The following is a 19,881-nucleotide window of genomic DNA, read 5'->3' on the forward strand; positions in this document are numbered from 1 at the left end:
ACATAGCTGGAATATATGCACAAACCGCTGCTGTCCGTCTGTTTTTCAGTCCCTCTCATCTTTCCCACACAGCTGTGATTTTTCTCCGTTCACTTATTCTCCTGTCGGCTTTTTCACTTTTACCTTTAAGTTAGGACAGAGCACTTTTAATTTGTCTCTCAGTAATTTAACTCTTTTACCTTTCTGCGGAAGCTTGTTTCTGCTGCGGGGGGGGGAACAAAATGACATCCATAACTTAAAATTTGAGTATCTGAAAAGTTTAAGTTGGTAGGATTGACAGAGCTTACACAAAATTCAACAGGAAGCTTCATGAAGGAAAGCAGATGGAGCAGACGCATGCAGACTCAAAAGCATCAGAGAGCTACCAGTGTATAGTAAACGTGAACAAAGACCAGGATGAGTGTGTTCATGTCAGACTGTTGGGCAGCGGATACTGTCAGCCACCTCCTTGTTACCTGCTTCCAGATAACAAGGAGAGGACCTATCTTCATAGACCTTCCTGATTGGCAGAGCTAACTTTAAATTTCAAGTTATTATTTTTTTTTCCTCTCCCCATTGGCGGTAACGTGGTTCTGTGCCATTATTGCTGCTCTTTAGATTGTGATGCATACTCTGCACATTGTATCTGCTTTTAACACAGAAGTTTTAATGCAGCAATTCAGTCCTTTTAATATTTTAGCACACATGCTGTTGTACCTCGCACAAGTTGAGTCACAGCTTTGGCTTAAAAAAAAAAAAAAAAAAATCTGCACTGGCAGTTCATGACCCCCAAATGAAAGCCCTCCTTACACCTCTACCTCCAGCTGTCTGAGACTTGTTACTACCGTGTATAAAACACAGGGACAGGAAGTGACAGCACTCAGGAATGCCAGTATAACACCCAGTTTGGCCTCCAGGGGATCGGCGCCGTGAGGGAATGAAAAAGAGGGATTTAAGTTCTCTCCATCCTGATGGAAGAAGACGGCTTCCATAAACAAGAGGATGGAATTTACAGTTATGAAAGATGTAGGAGGATTTTTTTGTTTGTTTGTTTTTTGCACCCCGTCGTCTGACTACAGAGCAGTAAAGCAGTGAGAATGATGATGATCGAATATCTGTGACTTTCTTAACAAATTCCTGACTATGGGGATTTGGAGTCCTGGGAATGCTGGGAATCGGAAGTGAGGGAAAAAACTTGTGCAAGTGGAAGAAAACATATAAATGAATGTAATTATAATATTGATCTTTTCCTTTTCCTCAGATAAAACAGGAATGTAGAAAACCTGCTGCGCACACAGTAGAATACAAACATGCACTCCCCAGATTTCCTCTTATTTTTCTGCATTTTTAATCCACATTCCTACAGGCTTATGTAAGCAGTGTGCTGAAGTGTGTCGATATTGCTTCCAAGGACACGTGTGTGTGTGTGTGTGTATATGTGTGCAGCTTCTAGTGAGGGTGTGTGTGTGTGTGTATGTGCGCTAACTCACCATTTAGCCCTATTTAGTGCCGTTGTCGTCACAGATCTTGAGAGTAATCTTTATTTTATCAGCTCGGCTTCATTTCCTGGGCTAACAAAGGGGTGACTGCGGAGATTGCCGCTGATTACACACACACTCAGACATACATATATATAAACAGTGGTGGTTTCAGGCATCTGCGTCATCTGGTTTTGGTAATTGCTATGAGCTTTGTTATAGTGTTCTAATTCCTCCCCTCTATTACACCTAAACTGTGTGCGTCTAGTTTACAGATCAGAATTATAGCGCTCTGTCCTCTTACTCACTGGTTTTGTTTGGTTTCTTTGTGTTTTTGTTTTTATGCTTTTCAAATAGTTTTTTTTTTTTTTTTTTTAAGTAAAGTGAGATACTTTAAGGTACTCCCTCTGCCTGCTGGTGTGTACGTGCATCTTTTTTTTTGTGCCATGTTTGTGTTTTCTGTATTCACGTTGTCTTGTAATATCTGAGAACGCTGAATTTTGTTACAGAACATATGAATCTAAACAGACAGGAGGACATGGACGGCTATATTATGGTCCCCTCTATCTCGTGACCTTTCTGAAAAACTAAAAATATCCACAGTTTGGTTATCTTCTTTTAACAGCACTGGTGTTCCGTACCAGTCATGCATATTTTTAAACCATGACGGGAGTCTTAATTGCTTGCCCTGGCAGAGTTGGCGCCACGCTTGGTGCACAGTGTTATACTGATGTGCAGGGAAATGGGAAGGAGTAAAAGAGTGATATTTTAAACAGGAATGTTAATTTGGGAAGGGATTGTTGGTAACTGCAGTAATTGGAAAACACGGCGTGTGACAGAGAGGCAGATATATCCAGGTTTATGTTTTTAAACCTGGATATGTGCTTTTGGGCAGCTCTCTGATGAGACCACTTAGTGTCTAATAATTCATGCAAGTTTTTTGCCTGCAGAAATTATATTATGGCTTCTTGCTGCACCAGCTGTGGCCAGAGGCATCTTCTCTATAATGTGATATCTCATGATACTGAAAAAATGTACTTTTCTGTTTTTCTATGAGTTCAAACACAAATAATAAAATGATAACAATTTGTCTTTTATTTAGTGACACGCCATGGGCTATGTCTTTGTCAGCAAGACTATTGTAAGACTGATGAAATTGAAGTTAAAGGTTCAAATTTAGTTTTGATTAAGGTGAAAACTTGTAGCGTATAAAGGGTCTTGGTAAGGTGTCGGGCCTTCATGTGCAGCCAGAACAGCCTCGGTGCACGTCTCTGGAGGGATGAAGGACCATTGTTCCAAACATTTATTGATTTGCAGTGAATCTTCACTGCAGTGAATCTTCTCTTTAAAAGGAGTATACAGAAGAACAGAGATTCCCTCCTTCTAATCTTTGTTTTTTTCCTCCTTTTATCACATGTCTGTAGCTCTAGACAGTAAGTATGCCTGCTGCTTGTGACATCTTAACTTTAGCCCACTGCTCTTGCCGTTGCACAGTCTAAATGTCTGAATGCCAAGTTGTGTATTTCTTTAACGGGATACCTGCAGCTATGGAGCGCCTGGTGTAGAGTTCACAGGTCTGCACAAAGACACCACTGCTGTCACACAAATCCACTTCCTGCCTGGACAGGTGAGATCAATTTTCTCCTGAATGTTTAAAAATGTTCAAAAAACCCTCCAAAACATTAAAAATTAAGTTAAGGTTTCAACAGTGAATCATGGCACATATCATATATTAATTCTTTTCTCCCAAGGGTCGTCTGCTGTCCCTGTTGGATGACAACACGATCCACCTGTGGGAGCTGGTGGCCGGACCCCTGAGAGAGGTCGGTGGGGTTAAGAAAGAGGGCGTGGTTTCTCTACAGGAAGTGAACACCTACAGTCTGCCCGGCAGACCTGGCATCGAGAGCTGCAGGTACACAAGAGTCTTCTTTACAGAAACCTGAATGAAAATTGCGAATTTTTGAAAGTCGTCTTTCACACCCCAACTTGTTGTTGGTTGTGCCTGTCAGAATTTTGAGTATCATAAACGTTCCCAATTTCCTTTCTCCCAGTGCCACTCGGGTGACTGTCCTCCTCTTGCTGAAGTCATGTGACCTCCTCTGCGTTGGAACAGAAGGAGGAGGCGTCTACTTCCTAGAGGTGCCCAGCCTCTCGCTGAAAGATAACCAGACACTGCTCCAGGATCAGATCACACACAGGTGAGATTGTTACACAAAAGAAGGAATTAATACAAAAAAAACATGAACAAAGAGACAACCCAAGTACAGATCAAGCATTAAATCTGTATATTTTTCGTTAAATTACACTGTTAAACTAAAAGATCTGGTGGATACACCAGCTAAGCTGATGTTGGAATGGAATAAATTGCCATATTGTCTAACTGTCAACACATGTGGAAGCCTTATATTTTTTTTATATTGCAGATATTTATTACAGAATATCAAATTATCCTTGTAAATAGCTTCACATGCTTAAATCTTTTATTGACTTTTCTTCACCATCCTTGTTCTCCACTCTTCTCCGTCCTCCATCACAGTGTGCGTTCCTGTAAACATTAAACACTCCAGCTTCCTCTACTCACAGCTCCAGCTGAGCAGCTCACACACATGCATGCCGATACAAATATCCCCACTGACCCTAGCAGCAGCAGGCAGGTCAGGTTCACTGGGTTCAGGCTCCATTAAACGCTGTCACGTTTTATATATTAATTTATTTAACTTTTTAAAAAAAAAAGACCCGTCAGATTAATTACTCAGTGTGAGTGAGGAGCACTAAAGATGAAGATATGGCTGCTTTTTTGTGGGTGAGGTAGGCGCTGCTTTTACTTGCAGAATAAAATGATCAAATACAGTACAATAAAATAGAAGCAGTATGAAGTCATGACAGTAAAGTTGACCTAACAAAGCAGCCTATTACCTAATTTTGGCTTTGTTCTGGTAACTCACTTGCACAATTTTTGACAGACATGTTCTGTGAAGCTTATTAAAAATGTAGTTGTGTTTTTTCCCTTCAGCGCTTTTGTTTTCACATAGGAAGTTTCTGTGTGTTAGTCTTCGCTCTTTGCTCTCGCCTGTAGTGTGTAGAGTTCATTTGAACTTTGTTTTTTTTTAAACCAGTGCAGATTAGAAAACCTTCTTTAATTATGTGTGAGGGTTTTGAGCTTTAATTCTTCATTTTCTGCCATATAAATATTATTACAGTGGTATTAAATATGGCCAAAGCTGAGCCTCATTTTTGTGTTTTGGTTTTTTTTTTTTCCTCTTTTGTCTATGATATCAGAGTGAGGGGAATAACGTTAATATCGGTCATCTCAGGCTGTGGCCTTGAGCACAGTAGCTCCAACCACCTGCTGATAAAAACCTCTATGCTAATGGCAGCCAATCATTAGAATTAGAAAGGTTTAGAGGAAGGGTGGCCTTAAAGAAAAGCTAAAAACGCCTTGTTTCAGACTGGGGGTTGCACCATGACATCAGTTGTAAAGGCTGCAAAGGAAATCGCTAACAAAGCAGTGTTAACTAGAAATACAGACACTTGAAAGACGGCTCTGTTACTGCAGGGCTGTTATTTGTAAGGTGTTTTTACCCCCTCCCCCTTAATGATGGTGGAGCCTCACTGTGGCAAGCAGTGGTGTGCAGTGATGTGAGAGCTCAGCAGTGAACTAGAACAAAACACAGTGCGAGTGGAGCACAAACACAGATCATCACGCATGTAAAGGAATTCAGTTGTTATCATAGAAGAAAAGAAATGCCGAATGTTGCATGATATCTGACAGAAAACAAACGTGATTTTTTTTTTTTTTTTTTTGCCTCCCTACGTACCACAGACTGCTTTGGTTCGTGCTTGAGCTTTGCTGTGCTGCCACACTGACTGTGTATCAGTGCTACTGTTGTTTCTTTTTCATTCTGCTGTGACTGTGTGACTGCTTGGCCAAACCCCTCATTAACCAGGCTTGTCGAGGGAAGTAAGCAGAACTGAAGCCTAACGAGGGCGCTGATAAGGCGGGCGTGTGTGTGTGTGTGTGTTTGTGCGCAAAGGAGGGGAGGCTTTAGACAGTAAAGCTTTGTACCAAATGCCAAAACACAGTATTCCGGTTGGGGAAGTGTTTCAACACACACACACACACACACACACACACACACACACACACACACACACACACACACACACACACACACACACACACACACACACACACACACACACACACACACGGGATCATCTCTAGGACTCTATGGCAGGATGCTGGATTCCCTAAAAATACTTATGAACAGGGCGACGGAGACAATGGAATGCTTTGTTGGGAATGTTTCTGCCGCTGTGCTTCCGGAGAGGATCTTCCTCAGTGAAGCCTCCAACAGAAGACAGAAGTTATATATGTGTGTGTACGCTTCACCCAGTGCTGCTGTTCATTGATCCTTGTGTTTCATCTGCATTAAAGTCCATAAAGCTGCAGTACTTTCTTTCTTTATCACTTCATTTTCTCTCTCTGTCTTGGCTGTTTAGTCTCCTTTCTTCTTCCTTTGCTGAGGGAATCCTCTGACATCTCAAGGGTGTGTCCTGCTCTACATTCCTGCTCTGCCTCAGAGGAATGTCTTGTTCTCAAACTTCAGCAGCTTGGGTCTTTGCTCTGTGCTGATTATACATGTTTTAGCACTTTTGCTTTGGGGTGTTTTGGTGCAAAGAACAGCTTTGTGTATTTGCAGCAGTAACTTCAACATTTTGTATAATCTCCTTGCTCTGTTTCCGAAACTCTTTTGGGCCATATGTGTACTGCATTATTTACCCCCTCCCTCCACACACCATAATTTCAAATGATAACAAACACTAAACCAGTTTGTGGATGTAGTTGTTGTTGTTGTTGTTTTTGTTTTTCAAGCTCAGGTGTGTACATTGTGACCAAAACACAGAATTTCTCTTGCATGGAACCAGGTGACTCTGTTCTCTTATATCTCTCGTATCATTGGATAATTGTTTCATCAGACAGATGTCTGACCTCGTTAGGATGTGTAGATAAATGTAATTTACAGCTTTGTGGATCACAGTAAAGCGGGAAGCTACAGATGTGGGATAATGGATAATGTTTGTTTTCATTTTCCCAGTCTGCCAGAGGACTACAGATGTGGGAAATCTCTGGGGCCGGTGGAAGCTCTTCAGGAACACCCTCAACGGTCAGGGAAGATTCTGATTGGCTACAGCCGAGGCCTGGTGGTCCTATGGGATCTGAGCACTCGTCTCGCTGAGCAGCTCTTCCTGGGCAAACAGGTACCTGTTACAGTTGGTGCTCATTGTTCTTGCGCCCAGTTTTCAGGGTGATGTTATGTGATGTTATAGCTAGATGACCTGGGGTGATGACTGTGTGCCTTTGTGTCTATGACCCTCCCCCCAGCAACTGGAGAGTCTGGTATGGGAACGCTCTGGAAACTTATTTGTCTGTTCCCATAACGATGGAGGCTATTCAGTTTGGGCTGTTACCAGTGGCAACACCTGCAATCACCAGCCAGTGTCCTCCACTATCCCCTATGGTGAGAAATACACACATGCATACATCACATGTCACACACTCCACACATTTGCATTTCAAGTTTAGGAGTGAAATGTCCTCGGGTCTGGAGGACAGAGTGGAATCCAGTGACAGACAGTGGACCCCACAGTGGTGAGAATAAGTGCTTCAGCTGAGAGCTCGCTGTGGTTCCACACAGAGGCTGCGTTAGATGCATTTTCCCAGTCATGCACATTGTTTTCAGAACCTTTTACATTTCTTTTGATTTCTTTTAGATGATCATAAACATTTCTAAGGCATTTAACTTTTGTTCAGTAATGAGCTCTTAACATGATAAAATTCTGTTCTGCATCTTAGTTAATTCTCTATAACACACTGTAGATGTGTGTAGTAAATAGATGAAGAGCCACAAACCATATAGACTTTTCACGCTTACCATTTTATTTTTCCTGTAGTAACAGAAGCATTGAAATAAAATGGACTAAAACCTAGTTCACTTTAAAGAGAACTTAAGAGAACTTTGCACCTAAATTACTTTTGGTGTGAATGCTGAACCTGTACTTCTACTACATTTATGAACTCGGAAGATTCCTTCCTTGAAAGGGTTTCAGAAGTCAGCAGGACTCTGAGCATGGGACTTTCTGTTCCCGGGGAAAATCTTGCAGCATGCATTCATTCTGCACCAGGGTACAGCTTCCTCCAGCTGTGGTGGATTCTGTGATGATTTTGCTGTTTAAGATTTGATAATATGTTAAGAACAGACCGCTACTAGTGCGAACACAGTTTCTGTCTGTGTTGGCTGTAAATTATTTAATATTCCCGTGGATTACCCTGAGTGCTCTCTGACGGTCCCTTTCATTTGCCCTCTCTTGGACTAAAAAGGATCTCTGGCAGCTTTTAATAGTCTTTTTTTTCTTTCTTTTGTAATTGTCTATCACAGGTCCATTTCCCTGTAAAGCCATCAGCAAAATCCTGTGGAGGACAACACAAGCAGGGTGAGTGTTAAACCTCGTTTTGTGACCTTCCTGTTAAAGTACGTTTGAGTCTTTCTGTCAAACAGGTCATTTTCATTTTATTTCTATATTTTTAGTGGTCTTTTCTTTTTCATCCCTTTTTCCCTATATTCATGCAATTGTTGTTTTGTAAATCTAAAACGTATATTTTTCCACATCATGTAACTATTATCTGTGGTGAGCAAAATACTATTAAAACGTAATAAAGAGAGAAATTAACTTTTTGCATGCAAGTAAATGTAAAAGAATGCATTGATGCAGAGTGAAAATAGAAACCAGACAGAAAATTGGGAGGTAGAAAAGTACCTAATCTGTGTTTCTCACTGTAGGTCTTCAGTGCTTTTATACAGTGGAGGGATGCCCAGAGCCAGTTATGGTGACCGCCACTGTCTAACGATCCAACAGGACAAAGATCATGTCACCCTCGACTTCACATCTCGAGTGATTGATTTCTTCACTGTCCACAGTGTGGAGCAAGAGAGAGGTCAGAATCTGACCTGCGTTAAAGATGGTGTATGTAACATAACATTTTCATGAGTATCAATCCTTTATCCCCTGTGTGATCCTTTCTTCTTTTAGAGTTTGATGAGCCATCTGCTTTAGTGGTGTTACTAGAAGAAGAACTGGTTGTAATTGACCTCCAGACCCCCGGATGGCCCTCTATGCCCACTCCCTATCTTGCTCCTCTTCACTCCTCAGCCATCACCTGCTCCTGCCACATCTCCAGCGTCCCTCCTAAACTCTGGGAGAGGCTGGTCAACGCTGGCAAAGCACAGCAAAGCCGGCAGCACACACACAGGGTAAGAAGCTCATTGGCACTGTGAATGACAGGATTATTTAGCAAATTGGTTTATACATGGCAGTACGGGATATTCAGTCGCAGGAAATCCGAGATCCTCGTAAGCGGCTTAACCTGAAAACACCTTAGACAAAGTCTGACCCATCAGTCGACGTTTTATTTGGATTTATATTAAAATTGCTTGTTTCAAATCTCAAAGGCGTCTATATGAAAGAACAGTTGTAAGTTGATCAGATGGGGCTATTTGCATGTAAATGGAAGTAATAAGTCACAGGCTCTCAGCCCAGCAATGAGAAGAGGAAACAAACAGGAATGTAACCATGAGCCACTGGTAGCGTGTCAGCTTTAAGAGCAGGTGTAGACAGTTAAAGGCTTTTCAAAAGCTTTGTGGCTTAGATCGGCTGTGCGATCAGTGGGAGATTAGCAACACACACGGACACACAGCTGTTACACTCTTCATCATGGCTCTTTGTTTGTCTATGTGAGGCCAAATCAGAAAGGCAGACACTTTATCAGAGTGTGAATCTCTGGTGCATTTTTCTGCTGTAACTTTTAAGACAAATTCATGAGAAAATATGTTGATGTGAAAAATGATGAGTCCTTGCTTGGTTCAGAATTATTATTTATTTATTGTTTGTTTGTTTGTACAGAGCTGGCCGATATGTGGTGGGAAAAATCTGGCACCTCCACCTAAACAACAAGAGCTGCTATTGACAGGGTATTTATACACGCACGCACGCACACACACACACTCTGCACATGTCTACACTGCAAGTGAATTCAGGTCTCTTTTTTTCCCACAACGTAAATCTGATGCTTTCTAGTAAGATTAGGTCACTAAAAGCAGCATGAAGAAAGGATATCCTGCATTCAAAAAAAGATGGTGAAGGGGAAATCCCGTGAAACTGTTGGTGTTGCCAACTGCACACACTTGGCAGAGCTTGCATTGGCCTAAAGTGCAATAAAAAGAGTTATGTAATAGAAGTAAATGGTTTAAAGACAATTTGAAAACTGTGAATAGCGTAAAAGCAGGAGGAGAATTTTGATACTGCTGTTAGTTTTGTTAGCGACATCCTGACTGATGTTATCCTTGTTTATCTCTTTCTTTATCCTTTGTGTTTCTCTCCATTGTTTAAAGTACAGGAACTTGTTTCCATCACGAACGATGTGTTAACTAAATGCAATGGATTGAAGCAGATAAACACATGTATGATTTAAAAACTTGATGGTCAGAAAGTGACAGGTTTGAATAGCTAGCTAAAAGTATAATTAACTTTTGTGGGTAGTGGATAAATCGGTAAGTGTATCTATTGAACATTTTATATAGCGACCTAAAATTCAGAATTAAAAAGGAAATTATTACTTAAAAGTTTGTTTAGCACAGTGACCAGCTGGTCACTCAGAGGTTGAGCTTCCAACACCCTCAACCTCTGGGTGACTTTTTTGAAATGCAAGGTGATTGCACAGGTCGCTAAGAGGCAACATGTCTGCAAACCATCATGCTCTGACTGGGACTGACTGCAGTCACTCTCATACAGTTTGGTGAAGGCTATCAAATAAATGCTGCCCAATTTACAAGCACGGAAGGATTGCCAACATGTTGCGATCAATTTGATTCTGCATTAATGAGTGCAACTTGTCTGGACTGCGCTGCTTGGCTGCAGGGCACTCGACTCAGCCAGTTGCCAGCTGGTTGTATTTTGGTTATGTTCCTATATAAAAGCAAGTTGCTGAGTGCTTGTGTTATTCTGCAACAATTGTACCACTATGTGTGGAGGATTTTCTCTGACTGATTGCAATGTGTTGGCAGTCTGTCTGCATTTATAAATTAGATGGTGATTATTTGCAAACTTTTGCCAGTCAGTCTGAGAGTGATTGCAATCGATTCTAGTCAGACCACGAGTGCTTTAACTGCCATACCAGGCAACCTGAAAAGTAGTAACTGCATATCCAGCCAGTAAAAGTGGAACAAATTCAGTCATTGAGCAGACACTGATTTTTATTTATTTATTTTTTTTTCACTAGTGATAATGAGGTTGCCATCTAATATTTACTGCATAGTGACTGACCCATAATTTGAATGTCTCTGTATGAAAACGGCAACAAATTTAGCCAGTTTTTCCCAGTCAATCACCACATTATCACAGACGTCACTGGCAACGTGATCGCATTCAGTCATAAACTGATAGCAGATTCACCTGATTCTATCTTATCGCCTTTTTATTGCCGTCTTGATGCACCAACATCACTTTGAACATGGCACCTGACTAGTTGATCATAATGGACTAATAGTTTAAATTGTCAGTCACTAGCTGTTATAGATGGCAGTTGAATGTAGTTGAATTCTCTGTGATTGCTATTTATTTTAAATCTGTTGTGATTACAGCCATGAGGATGGCACGGTGCGATTCTGGGATGCTTCGGGTGTCGCCCTCACTCCGCTGTACAAACTCAGCACAGCCAACGTCTTCCACACCGACTGCGACCCTAGCGACGACCCGCAGGACCCCAGCAACGACCCCGACATGCAGCAAGAGGAGGAAGAATGGCCTCCGTTCAGGAAGGTGAGAAGTACCTAGGCTTTTAACGAAAGGAGGTGAAATGGACATAAATATAAGTCTCTCCTCGGAGTTCAGACACAGGGTCTGGTTTTACAAGCTGAGGGAATAAAAGCAATCTGTCTTTTGCACACATGCAGCCCTGTAATGCTGCATCTGTGGCCCTAATTTTCTGATTGTTTTCATGTGTTTGGATTTGAGACTGACCCACCCCATTGTTCCTCTTATTAAAACTCGACTCCAGCGTAAACCGCAGTCTGTTTCTGGTTTAATGGACAGTTTTCTGTGCAGAAATACATTCAAATGAAGTGATTCACAGTCTGGAGGCAGAATTTTGTGTCAAGGGGAATCTGGCTGTGCTGTTTGGCTTCATTAGTCAGGAAACGGAGACAGGAGATTTTAAAGGAACTGTTTCTACAGTCAGAAATGTTTCTCAGTGCTCGGGCATGTGATCAGGATAAGAGTACATTATATCTGGGATTCGATATGAATGGAGGAAAAAAATGGAGGCATCACACCAGTAAAAAATAGATGAAGTATTTGTACATGCAGATAGACAGAATGGCAAGTTCCTTCTGCTCACTTCTTTTCTTCCTCTTCGCTCTTTAACTGCCTTACAAACACATCTCCTCGTGTATCCTGTGGTAACAGAGCTGCATGTTCAGGAATGTGGCCCTCATATGGGATGAAGAGCCTTTCCCTTTTTTCTCCTCTGTAATGAAAACCAGACCCATCATCCCACTCTTTCTGCTGTGTGTGCGTGTGTGACAAGCTTCTCTTACTCCTTGTTTTGCTAAGACAAAACTCCAGTGTGAGAGGGATTCCTACTGTGTGTGTGTGACGGACAGATTAATGCGCATTTGCGGAGACTGTATGAGGGTAAAGTTGGGACTGTCCTGGCATTTGGTTGATAGTAAGAGGAGAGAGGCCTTTAAAGGAGGAGGAAACCATCAGGAGGGCATTTTGACATAAACTAATTTTGTAATTGGACAAAATGTTTTAGACTGATGATGCAGTTTTTACAAGTTTCCAAAAAAGGTCTGCTTGTGAAGTCAGGTAGAGTTTATAAGATAATGTGTGACATGGGTACATTTCATTAACTGGTCTGCAGCTCACTACCTAGCACGTATCTTTTCCATGGAGATATTTATGATGAACTTGAAGTGTGTGGGAAGTAATCTTCAGCGTACTCCTGTAACTTTGCATGGCTTAGTGTCACTCACTGCATACTTCACTTTTGCTTTGATCGTCTAGAAAGGCACAGTATTCAAAATGGTTTAATGTTAACAACTTACAAGAATGTGGTTACTTTTATATTCAAATGAATTAAATCCAATGTGTATGTGTGTTTAGGTGGGCTGTTTTGACCCCTACAGTGACGACCCCAGGCTCGGCATCCAGAAGATAAGTCTGTGCAAGTACAGCAACAAGCTGGTGGTGGCCGGAACCGCCGGACAGGTGAAGATCCAAAACACACTGCCACAAGTTATTAAACAAAATAAAAACAACATTAAGTAAGTTGTTTCATTAATTATATCATAGAAACACTGAAATGTAATTGGGATTTTAGCCATGTTCCAAGTGTTTGCCTATAGGGCGTTGTGTGATTGTTGGTGTATTTCTTTTTATTATTGTGAATTGGGGATATATAAATAAAATTGAATTGCTCGAAAAACCCCCAAAATGAGCCACGGTGTTTCTGTACTGTTTCTAGGTGATCGTGTTGGGTCTGAGTGATGAGCGTTCGGACCACTTGGTGGACGTGTCAGTGGTAGATCTGCTGTACGACAGGGAGGGCTTCACCTGGAAGGGCCACGACAGGCTGGAACCGCGCTCTAAACCCGCGCCCTTCCCCCCAGGCTTTCAGCCGCTGGTGGTGGTGCAGTGCTTGCCCCCGGCCTCTGTGACGGCAGTGGCACTGCATGCCGAGTGGAACCTGATCGCCTTTGGGACGAGTCATGGATTTGGTCTTTTTGACTACCACAGACGAAATGCTGTGCTGGCAAGGTTAGGCGCACACAGTCATGTGATTTGATTGTGTATTCTTTGGTTATCGGGCAAAGCCTGAGTATTTTGGGGATAATGAAGATATACTTAGTCCCTGCTTAACCCATTTCCCCACTGACTTTACATTCATTCTGGTGCTATTTATGCTCTCCTAGGTGTACCTTACACCCTAATGACTCCTTAGCGATGGAGGGTCCCCTGTCGAGAGTCAAGTCCTTGAAGAAGTCCTTACGACAGAGCTTCAGACGCATCCGCAAAAGCAGGGTATCTGGAAAGAAACGCACCATCACTACGCCCACCAGCAAGGTGAGAGACTGTCTGAGAGTAAACTGTCCAAAGAGAACACTGTTTATACTATTTATACTATGTATTGTGTATGTGTGTATAGGTTCAAGAGGCAAATGCTGCTCTAGCGGAGCAGGAGGAAGTAGCTCCGGTGCAGAGGCGGATAGAGCCGCGGTCAGCAGATGACTCGCTCTCTGGAGTGGTCCGGTGTGTCTGCTTTGCAGACACATTTTTACGTGATGGTGCATTTTTACTTACTTTTCAACAAATTTCCACTCTGCCTTTACTTCATTCACTTATTTCTTAAACTGACTGAACTGCATTTGTTAGTTTGAGAATATGTCAGGATTGAGATGAGGAAGGTTGTCGTTTATCGTTTCTGCTACGCTAACAACATGTTCGGTCTTACTTAGGTACACACCACGGCCCCACGCTATGGGCAGGCACCAACTCGGGCAGTGTGTACGCCTACGCTCTGGAGGTGCCCGGTGTGGGTTCAGGGCGAGTGTGTGAGCGTGGCGGAGCGAGCGAGAGCAGTGTGTGCGTGGAGGCAGTGTTGGGTAAAGAGATTCAGCTGATGCACAGAGCGCCTGTGGTGTCGATCTGCGTGCTGGACGGTCGGGGGAAACCTTTACCGGACCCGTACGAAGCATCTCAAGACCTCGCCATCGCGCCCGATATGACCAACGCTCACTCTGTCCTGATCGCCTCGGAGGAGCAGCTCAAGGTATAGTCTGCAAACAACATCACAAAGTCTGTATTTGCATTTTTATTGTCATTTTTTTAATGTTTGTAATGGATCTGGGCTTGAGAAGCGGTCTGTTACTCATATATCATTTTAAATCTTTCCTTTCTTTCTCCTCTGCTCAATTCCAGGTGTTCTCTCTTCCCAAAGTCAGCGCTAAGACGAAGTTTAAGCTGACTGCACATGAAGGCTGTCGGGTGAGGAAGGTTGCCATGGTGGTCTTCAGCTCCACAGCTCAGGAGGATTACAGCGAACACACACTCGTCTGTCTGACCAACCTCGGGGACATGCACCTCTTTAGCATTCCTGCCCTCCGACCACAGGTACAGCCTCAGGGTTTGATCAAGAGCTTGACAGCAGCGTGCGCTTTCAAATGTGTTTTCATGAGTCATAACTGTGTTTTATGTGTCCTCAGGTGCGTTATGACTGCATCCGTAAGGAAGACATCAGTGGCATTGCATCATGTGTCTTTACCAAGAATGGACAGGGTGAGAAGAATATGCTTGAATTTAAAGTGAAAGAAGTTATTTCACATTTCAAGATGTTTGAAATGTGAAATGGAGCACAGTGGGATTTTTTTTTTTATTTTATTTTTTTTTTCCAGCTGCTTTGAGATTTTCATCACAATAACATTTGCCTTGTCTCTGATACACACAATAAAGGATGGTTTCACTCTTTAATATAAAAATGTGTTCTTCTCTGCAGGGTTTTACCTGATCTCTCCTTCAGAGTACGAGAGGTTCTCTCTCTCCGCCAAGGTGCTCACTGAACCGCTCTGCTTCGTTCAGCTCGACCGACCATTAGAGCCCACACCCACCAGGTAACACACCACACGCACACACACTCCGATTGTAAGCATCATTAAATCTCAGGCGGCTTTTACTCTGTGATTATGAGCGAGTGTGTTCAAAACTTTAAAAGGTATGTTATGAAAATGCGAAAGGCAAGCAGATCCTTCTTTGCTGAAATTTGGTTCTTGATCTGAGGATCCAGTTAAACTAGGGTTGGCTATATGGATTAATCCTTTATCAGAATATACGTGCTAATAAATACATCTTAAATAATTTCAAAAATATCAGTGTCATTGTTACTGATTTGCAACATTTCCCAGGACCAGTGTATGTCCCTGGGAGGTCTCTGGACACCGCACTGAAAACCACTAAGCTGACTGTTCATTATGATTTCTCATGTGAAACCAAAGAAATGATCATTTTATTGTTATTGCTGTATTATTCCATCGACTGCCAAAGTAAATGGTGCATGCTTGTGTATGTGTGTCCACAGCGATGGTACGACAATGCAGCCTCAGGCCAACGGAACCCACAAGAACCAGATGGGTCAGGCTGAGGGTAGGTCTGGGCACACACACACACACACACACTCTTATATACACTTTCACACACACACTTCTTCCTCCTGCCCTTCTCTCCTTTTTTGTTCTTTCTCCGCTCACTTATTCTCCCTCTTCATCACTCTCTCTTCTTTCTGTAAACCTCTTAAAAACCCTGACCGTGCCTTGGCAGGGGTCCCCCCTCTGGTCTCCACGGTAACCATTCAGTATGCCCCACTCGCCTCTCCTATCCAAAACCACCTTCCACAGCAGGAAACTGTGGTTGCTGTGGAGACCAGCAGGCCTTTCACCTGGGACTCGGTCATTAAGAACTTTACACGCAGGCACCAAAACATTATAATTCTGTCAAAAATGTAAAAATATTCAAATAAAAAGGTTACATCCTGGATTATGATACATTGTTGTCTTGTACAAAGACAGTAAAAATTGCCCCAATGTAAATTTCGGCACATCAGAGCAGCTCCAGTGTCTTGAGACAGTGTAGTAGGGCGCAGATGTTTAAATGTTTTGATCACGTGCAAATTTTTCTAATGAAGAGAAAACAGTAAAGTCCAGCTCAACACACAATAATGAGCAAGTTATTGGAGGAGGGAGTGGTGGTGGTTTGATCCCGGCTGTTCAGATGTGGCTTGTGGTTACAAGTCTACAGAGTACAGTAAAGTGCTTTATAAATATCAATCTGTTAGCCATATTTAAGTCATTTGTTTTCTGGGGGGACCAATCAGTCACTCAGTCTATCAGACGTAGATGAATCTCTGGATTTGTCCCTCGCAGGGCAAACAGAAGAGCCTCCCAGCTGCTTGTCCTCGCCAATCCTGGACACCCCACTAGACTCCCCCCTTAGCTGTGCTGACCTCACCCTTGACTCGACAGCAGAACTCACCGTGGAAGACGTCAGGGATTTCCTAACGTAGGTACACACACACACACACACACACTTATTAAAGGTACTATCAGCAAAGAAGATAATTAATTTGCGTATCTGTGCTACAGAAGTGTCGACGAGGCAGAAAATAACCTGAAGAATATCAAAGAAGAAGAAGGACGATCGACTGGCATCCTCATCAACTGAACAGGTGAGAAACATTGGCTTATTAACCTCATAGTCCTTGAAGCACATCCACCTCTACGGTGAGGGTGTGAGAGCGAGTGGACGGACACGGACACACACACACACACACACACCTGTTTCTAATGGAGCGCATCCAGACTGTGCAAACTTCAAAGAGCCGCTCTGTCTGAGCGCTGCATTCCAATAACAAGCCGTCCACACTGTTTCCACCCAAACTATGTGTCTCTGAAAGCCAGTCGAGCTGAAAACCTTTGCTCCGAGGCGCACTGAAGCTTCAAACTGTAGCTCAGTATTTTTGGTCACTGTGATTATAAAGTATGCGGAACAGGCTCAGGAACTTTTTTTTTCCCCTCACTGTGTGTTATTATTTCAAACATTTACAACTTTTACTTCACATCAATCATGATTTTCTGCAGCTGTGACCAACACAAGTGTCCTCGAGGGGTTTCCTTCAGAGTGCTGGGGTTTTGCAAATAAGAGCTTGTTTACTTGATTTAGATTATAAGGTTATTATTTATGACAGGATATTATTATTTTAAGTCTCTGCTTCCCTCTTGTGGTGCTCAAAAAAATACCTTTGCACAGATTTGACAAAGGAAACTCAATATCTGTCGTCACCCCACCCCTCCCAAACTAAATAAATAAATATAACTTCAGGGGGTTTTTTTGTGCAAAGCAAGATTGTCAGTCATACTAACAGTGTGACTGAAACCTGCTGTAAATGTTACCATAAGACAGCGTCACTCTGCATGTAACTGCCAACTTGACCCCATTCAGTTGCAGTCTGTTTCAGATATTACAGCAAATAACTGATAAATCATTGAAAATCACACGTGTTGTGGTGTACACAGACAGAAACATTAGACGAGTAAACATTTTAAAGTCTTTTCTTCTTTTGTGGATGTGAGACGGCTGCTGTTCCTTTTTTTTTTTTTTTTCCTTGTGTGACTTACAAGGAAGTCATTGAGCTAATGACTTCCTTGTAAGTCATTAGCTTGTTCTGAATTCGGAGTTAACTTCATGGAGCTCAGTGTGTTGTGTGTTTGGTTTGTTAGTTGAGCCGATTTATTGTAGTTTTTGCTTGTAATTATGTATTTATTTATTTCAGTATTACAGGGAGGGGCTCAGGTGGTCGTGATGGATTGGATTTCAGTGCTGGACCACAAACATCTCCCATCAGCCCACAGTGGAGCCCCCTGCCAGCACTCTGCACTCTCTCGTTTACCTGGCACAAGTCGGGATGAAAGTCTTATTCCAGACACAGAATCCAACGTTAAAAACACTTGTTGTGGTTCCTCCTGCTGGAAGAACAAATTCTTCATCGTCTTCTTCTGGAACCCCTTTGGAAACCTGACGTTGCCTCCGATGTGGAGACACATAAAGTGGGCACAGTGTGGCGTGGGGACGGCCTTGGAGCTGATGGTTCTGATTTCAAGAGCTCAAACTGAAACGTCCGTCTTTGAGCTCTTTGTGTTCATCTGTTATCGGCCCTTCAGCTCAGCATTTAAGGAAAGAGCCGTCACAGTCTACATCGGAGACTCGATGGTCACTTTTTTTCCCCTCCACCTGCAGTCTGTGGCGCGCCAGGCTCGGCCTGAGGTTTTGCAGTTGCCAAATTCCCTTCTTGATCTCTTGAGCACACGAGCGGATGCGATGGACCGCTCTTCCTGACGCGTCCTGTGAATAACCCGTTTAAAAGAACCGAGATTGTCCAGCAGAGCCTGAAGGAGAGCACTCTAGTGTTGAAGAAAGACTAGCAAATGAAGTATTTTGAGTATGAGTCTTAAAGTTGTAGCATTTCTCTATAGGTGCCAAAAAGGCAGCTGACTTTTTGTCCTGTGGGGGTCGAGGCGGCGCTGAAATCGGCAGCAGGCTCTGAGAAGCTCTCTCCACTCTGTGGGTACTGAGGAGAAAGCTGAGTGTGGAACAGTGGAGGTGTTTTTGTATTGCAAACTTTTCTATGGCTTTTGGAGAAAGTGAAGATATTTTCATTGATGAATGGAGTGAGGAAAATTCATACTGTGACTACAAAGGGAACCAGCTGGGGAGGAGGGCAGATTTTGGTGATTTATTTTTTAACTTTTGAAATATCTTTATTGCTAAAGAGCCGGGCAGTGATGTCACAGGGGTAATAGACACAGAATTACCATCCTCATGTTCAGTGACCCCCATGTTAACCCCTCTTATAAACGACCCCCGTGGCATCACTGTCCCCGACTACAGTGGGAGTCAGCGGGGCCACGTGATGTGAGGTTACTGTGCAGTGTCAGCCTCTTTGAACTTTAAAGTATATTTTGTCAATAATTCAAACATGTGGATGAAGGTGGAAAATGGGTCTGTCTCTTGAACCCTCCTTCTTCATCGCTGCATGCAGAAACCTTCGGACGGGACTCAGGGAAGTGTCGCAAGCTAAGCAAAGTCAGCGTGGAAGTGGAGTGGGACTACTTTTTTGGATGGGGGGTCTCTGAGTTGGTGCATTCTGCATAGTGTTGGTTACACACAGAGCTTTGGTTGCTAGTATTTTTATCCCCCTTGTTTTTTTTTAAAAAGACGTTTTACTGTATATAGAAACAAATGTATACAGCATCTATATCTGGGTTCACACAAGAAAAGAGGGAAGTATTTGAAACTGTCATAACCTTAAAACCACTCAATGTTCCCTCGCTTTAACACACATCACCACTAACTAATGTAGCTCGGCAGGTAGGAGTCATGTTGATGCCTTTTTAAAATGTTAGCTTTTTTCCCCTCTTGGCGTACTGGTTGACACACATAATTAACCCTTTCATGCTACAGCTGGCACGATTTACCTTCTTAATCCCACATTTAAGATGAATCTTTCTATTTTTGTCATCCAGTTTCGTGTGTAGGAATTTATTAATCGGGTCATTTAGCAGTTTGGCTGATGAAGAATTGAATGTTAATAAAATTATTTACACTCAAACCGTCTCAAGTTTGTACTTACAAACCACCTCTGCTTTATTAGAGCGCTTAAGAAGTTTGACACCTTGCTTAAAAATGCCCCAGTTTGAAGATCTGATGGTTTTGTTTTGTTTTTTTGTTTGTTTTTTTTTAAAAAAAGGACCAGATGGAC

The 19,881-nt window shown here is 42.6% G+C and overlaps 1 protein-coding gene across 2 annotated transcripts in view; it reads left to right on the top strand.

Moving 5' to 3' along the window:
* Positions 1–19,731, top strand: part of llgl1 (LLGL scribble cell polarity complex component 1) — a 33,840-nt gene extending 14,109 nt beyond the window's left edge. Inside the window, exons 3-24 of one of the 2 annotated variants that reach the window (XM_039610887.1) lie at positions 3,003–3,084; positions 3,209–3,369; positions 3,509–3,655; positions 6,557–6,719; positions 6,844–6,979; positions 7,898–7,952; positions 8,300–8,454; positions 8,550–8,770; positions 9,420–9,487; positions 11,156–11,333; positions 12,681–12,785; positions 13,042–13,334; positions 13,490–13,640; positions 13,723–13,861; positions 14,033–14,346; positions 14,496–14,687; positions 14,780–14,852; positions 15,070–15,184; positions 15,649–15,713; positions 16,490–16,625; positions 16,712–16,791; positions 17,896–19,731. In XM_039610887.1, the coding sequence (XP_039466821.1) occupies positions 3,003–3,084; positions 3,209–3,369; positions 3,509–3,655; positions 6,557–6,719; positions 6,844–6,979; positions 7,898–7,952; positions 8,300–8,454; positions 8,550–8,770; positions 9,420–9,487; positions 11,156–11,333; positions 12,681–12,785; positions 13,042–13,334; positions 13,490–13,640; positions 13,723–13,861; positions 14,033–14,346; positions 14,496–14,687; positions 14,780–14,852; positions 15,070–15,184; positions 15,649–15,713; positions 16,490–16,625; positions 16,712–16,787 (3,025 nt within the window). In that variant the 3' untranslated portion in view covers positions 16,788–16,791; positions 17,896–19,731. Of the gene's footprint in view, positions 1–3,002; positions 3,085–3,208; positions 3,370–3,508; positions 3,656–6,556; positions 6,720–6,843; positions 6,980–7,897; positions 7,953–8,299; positions 8,455–8,549; positions 8,771–9,419; positions 9,488–11,155; positions 11,334–12,680; positions 12,786–13,041; positions 13,335–13,489; positions 13,641–13,722; positions 13,862–14,032; positions 14,347–14,495; positions 14,688–14,779; positions 14,853–15,069; positions 15,185–15,648; positions 15,714–16,489; positions 16,626–16,708; positions 16,792–17,895 lie in introns of both variants that reach the window. The other variant, XM_031738054.2, reaches the window with a different exon arrangement.
* The last annotated feature ends 150 nt before the right edge of the window (positions 19,732–19,881 follow it).

This window comes from Oreochromis aureus, linkage group 4 (assembly GCF_013358895.1).
Source record: "Oreochromis aureus strain Israel breed Guangdong linkage group 4, ZZ_aureus, whole genome shotgun sequence".
NCBI lineage: Eukaryota > Metazoa > Chordata > Actinopteri > Cichliformes > Cichlidae > Oreochromis > Oreochromis aureus.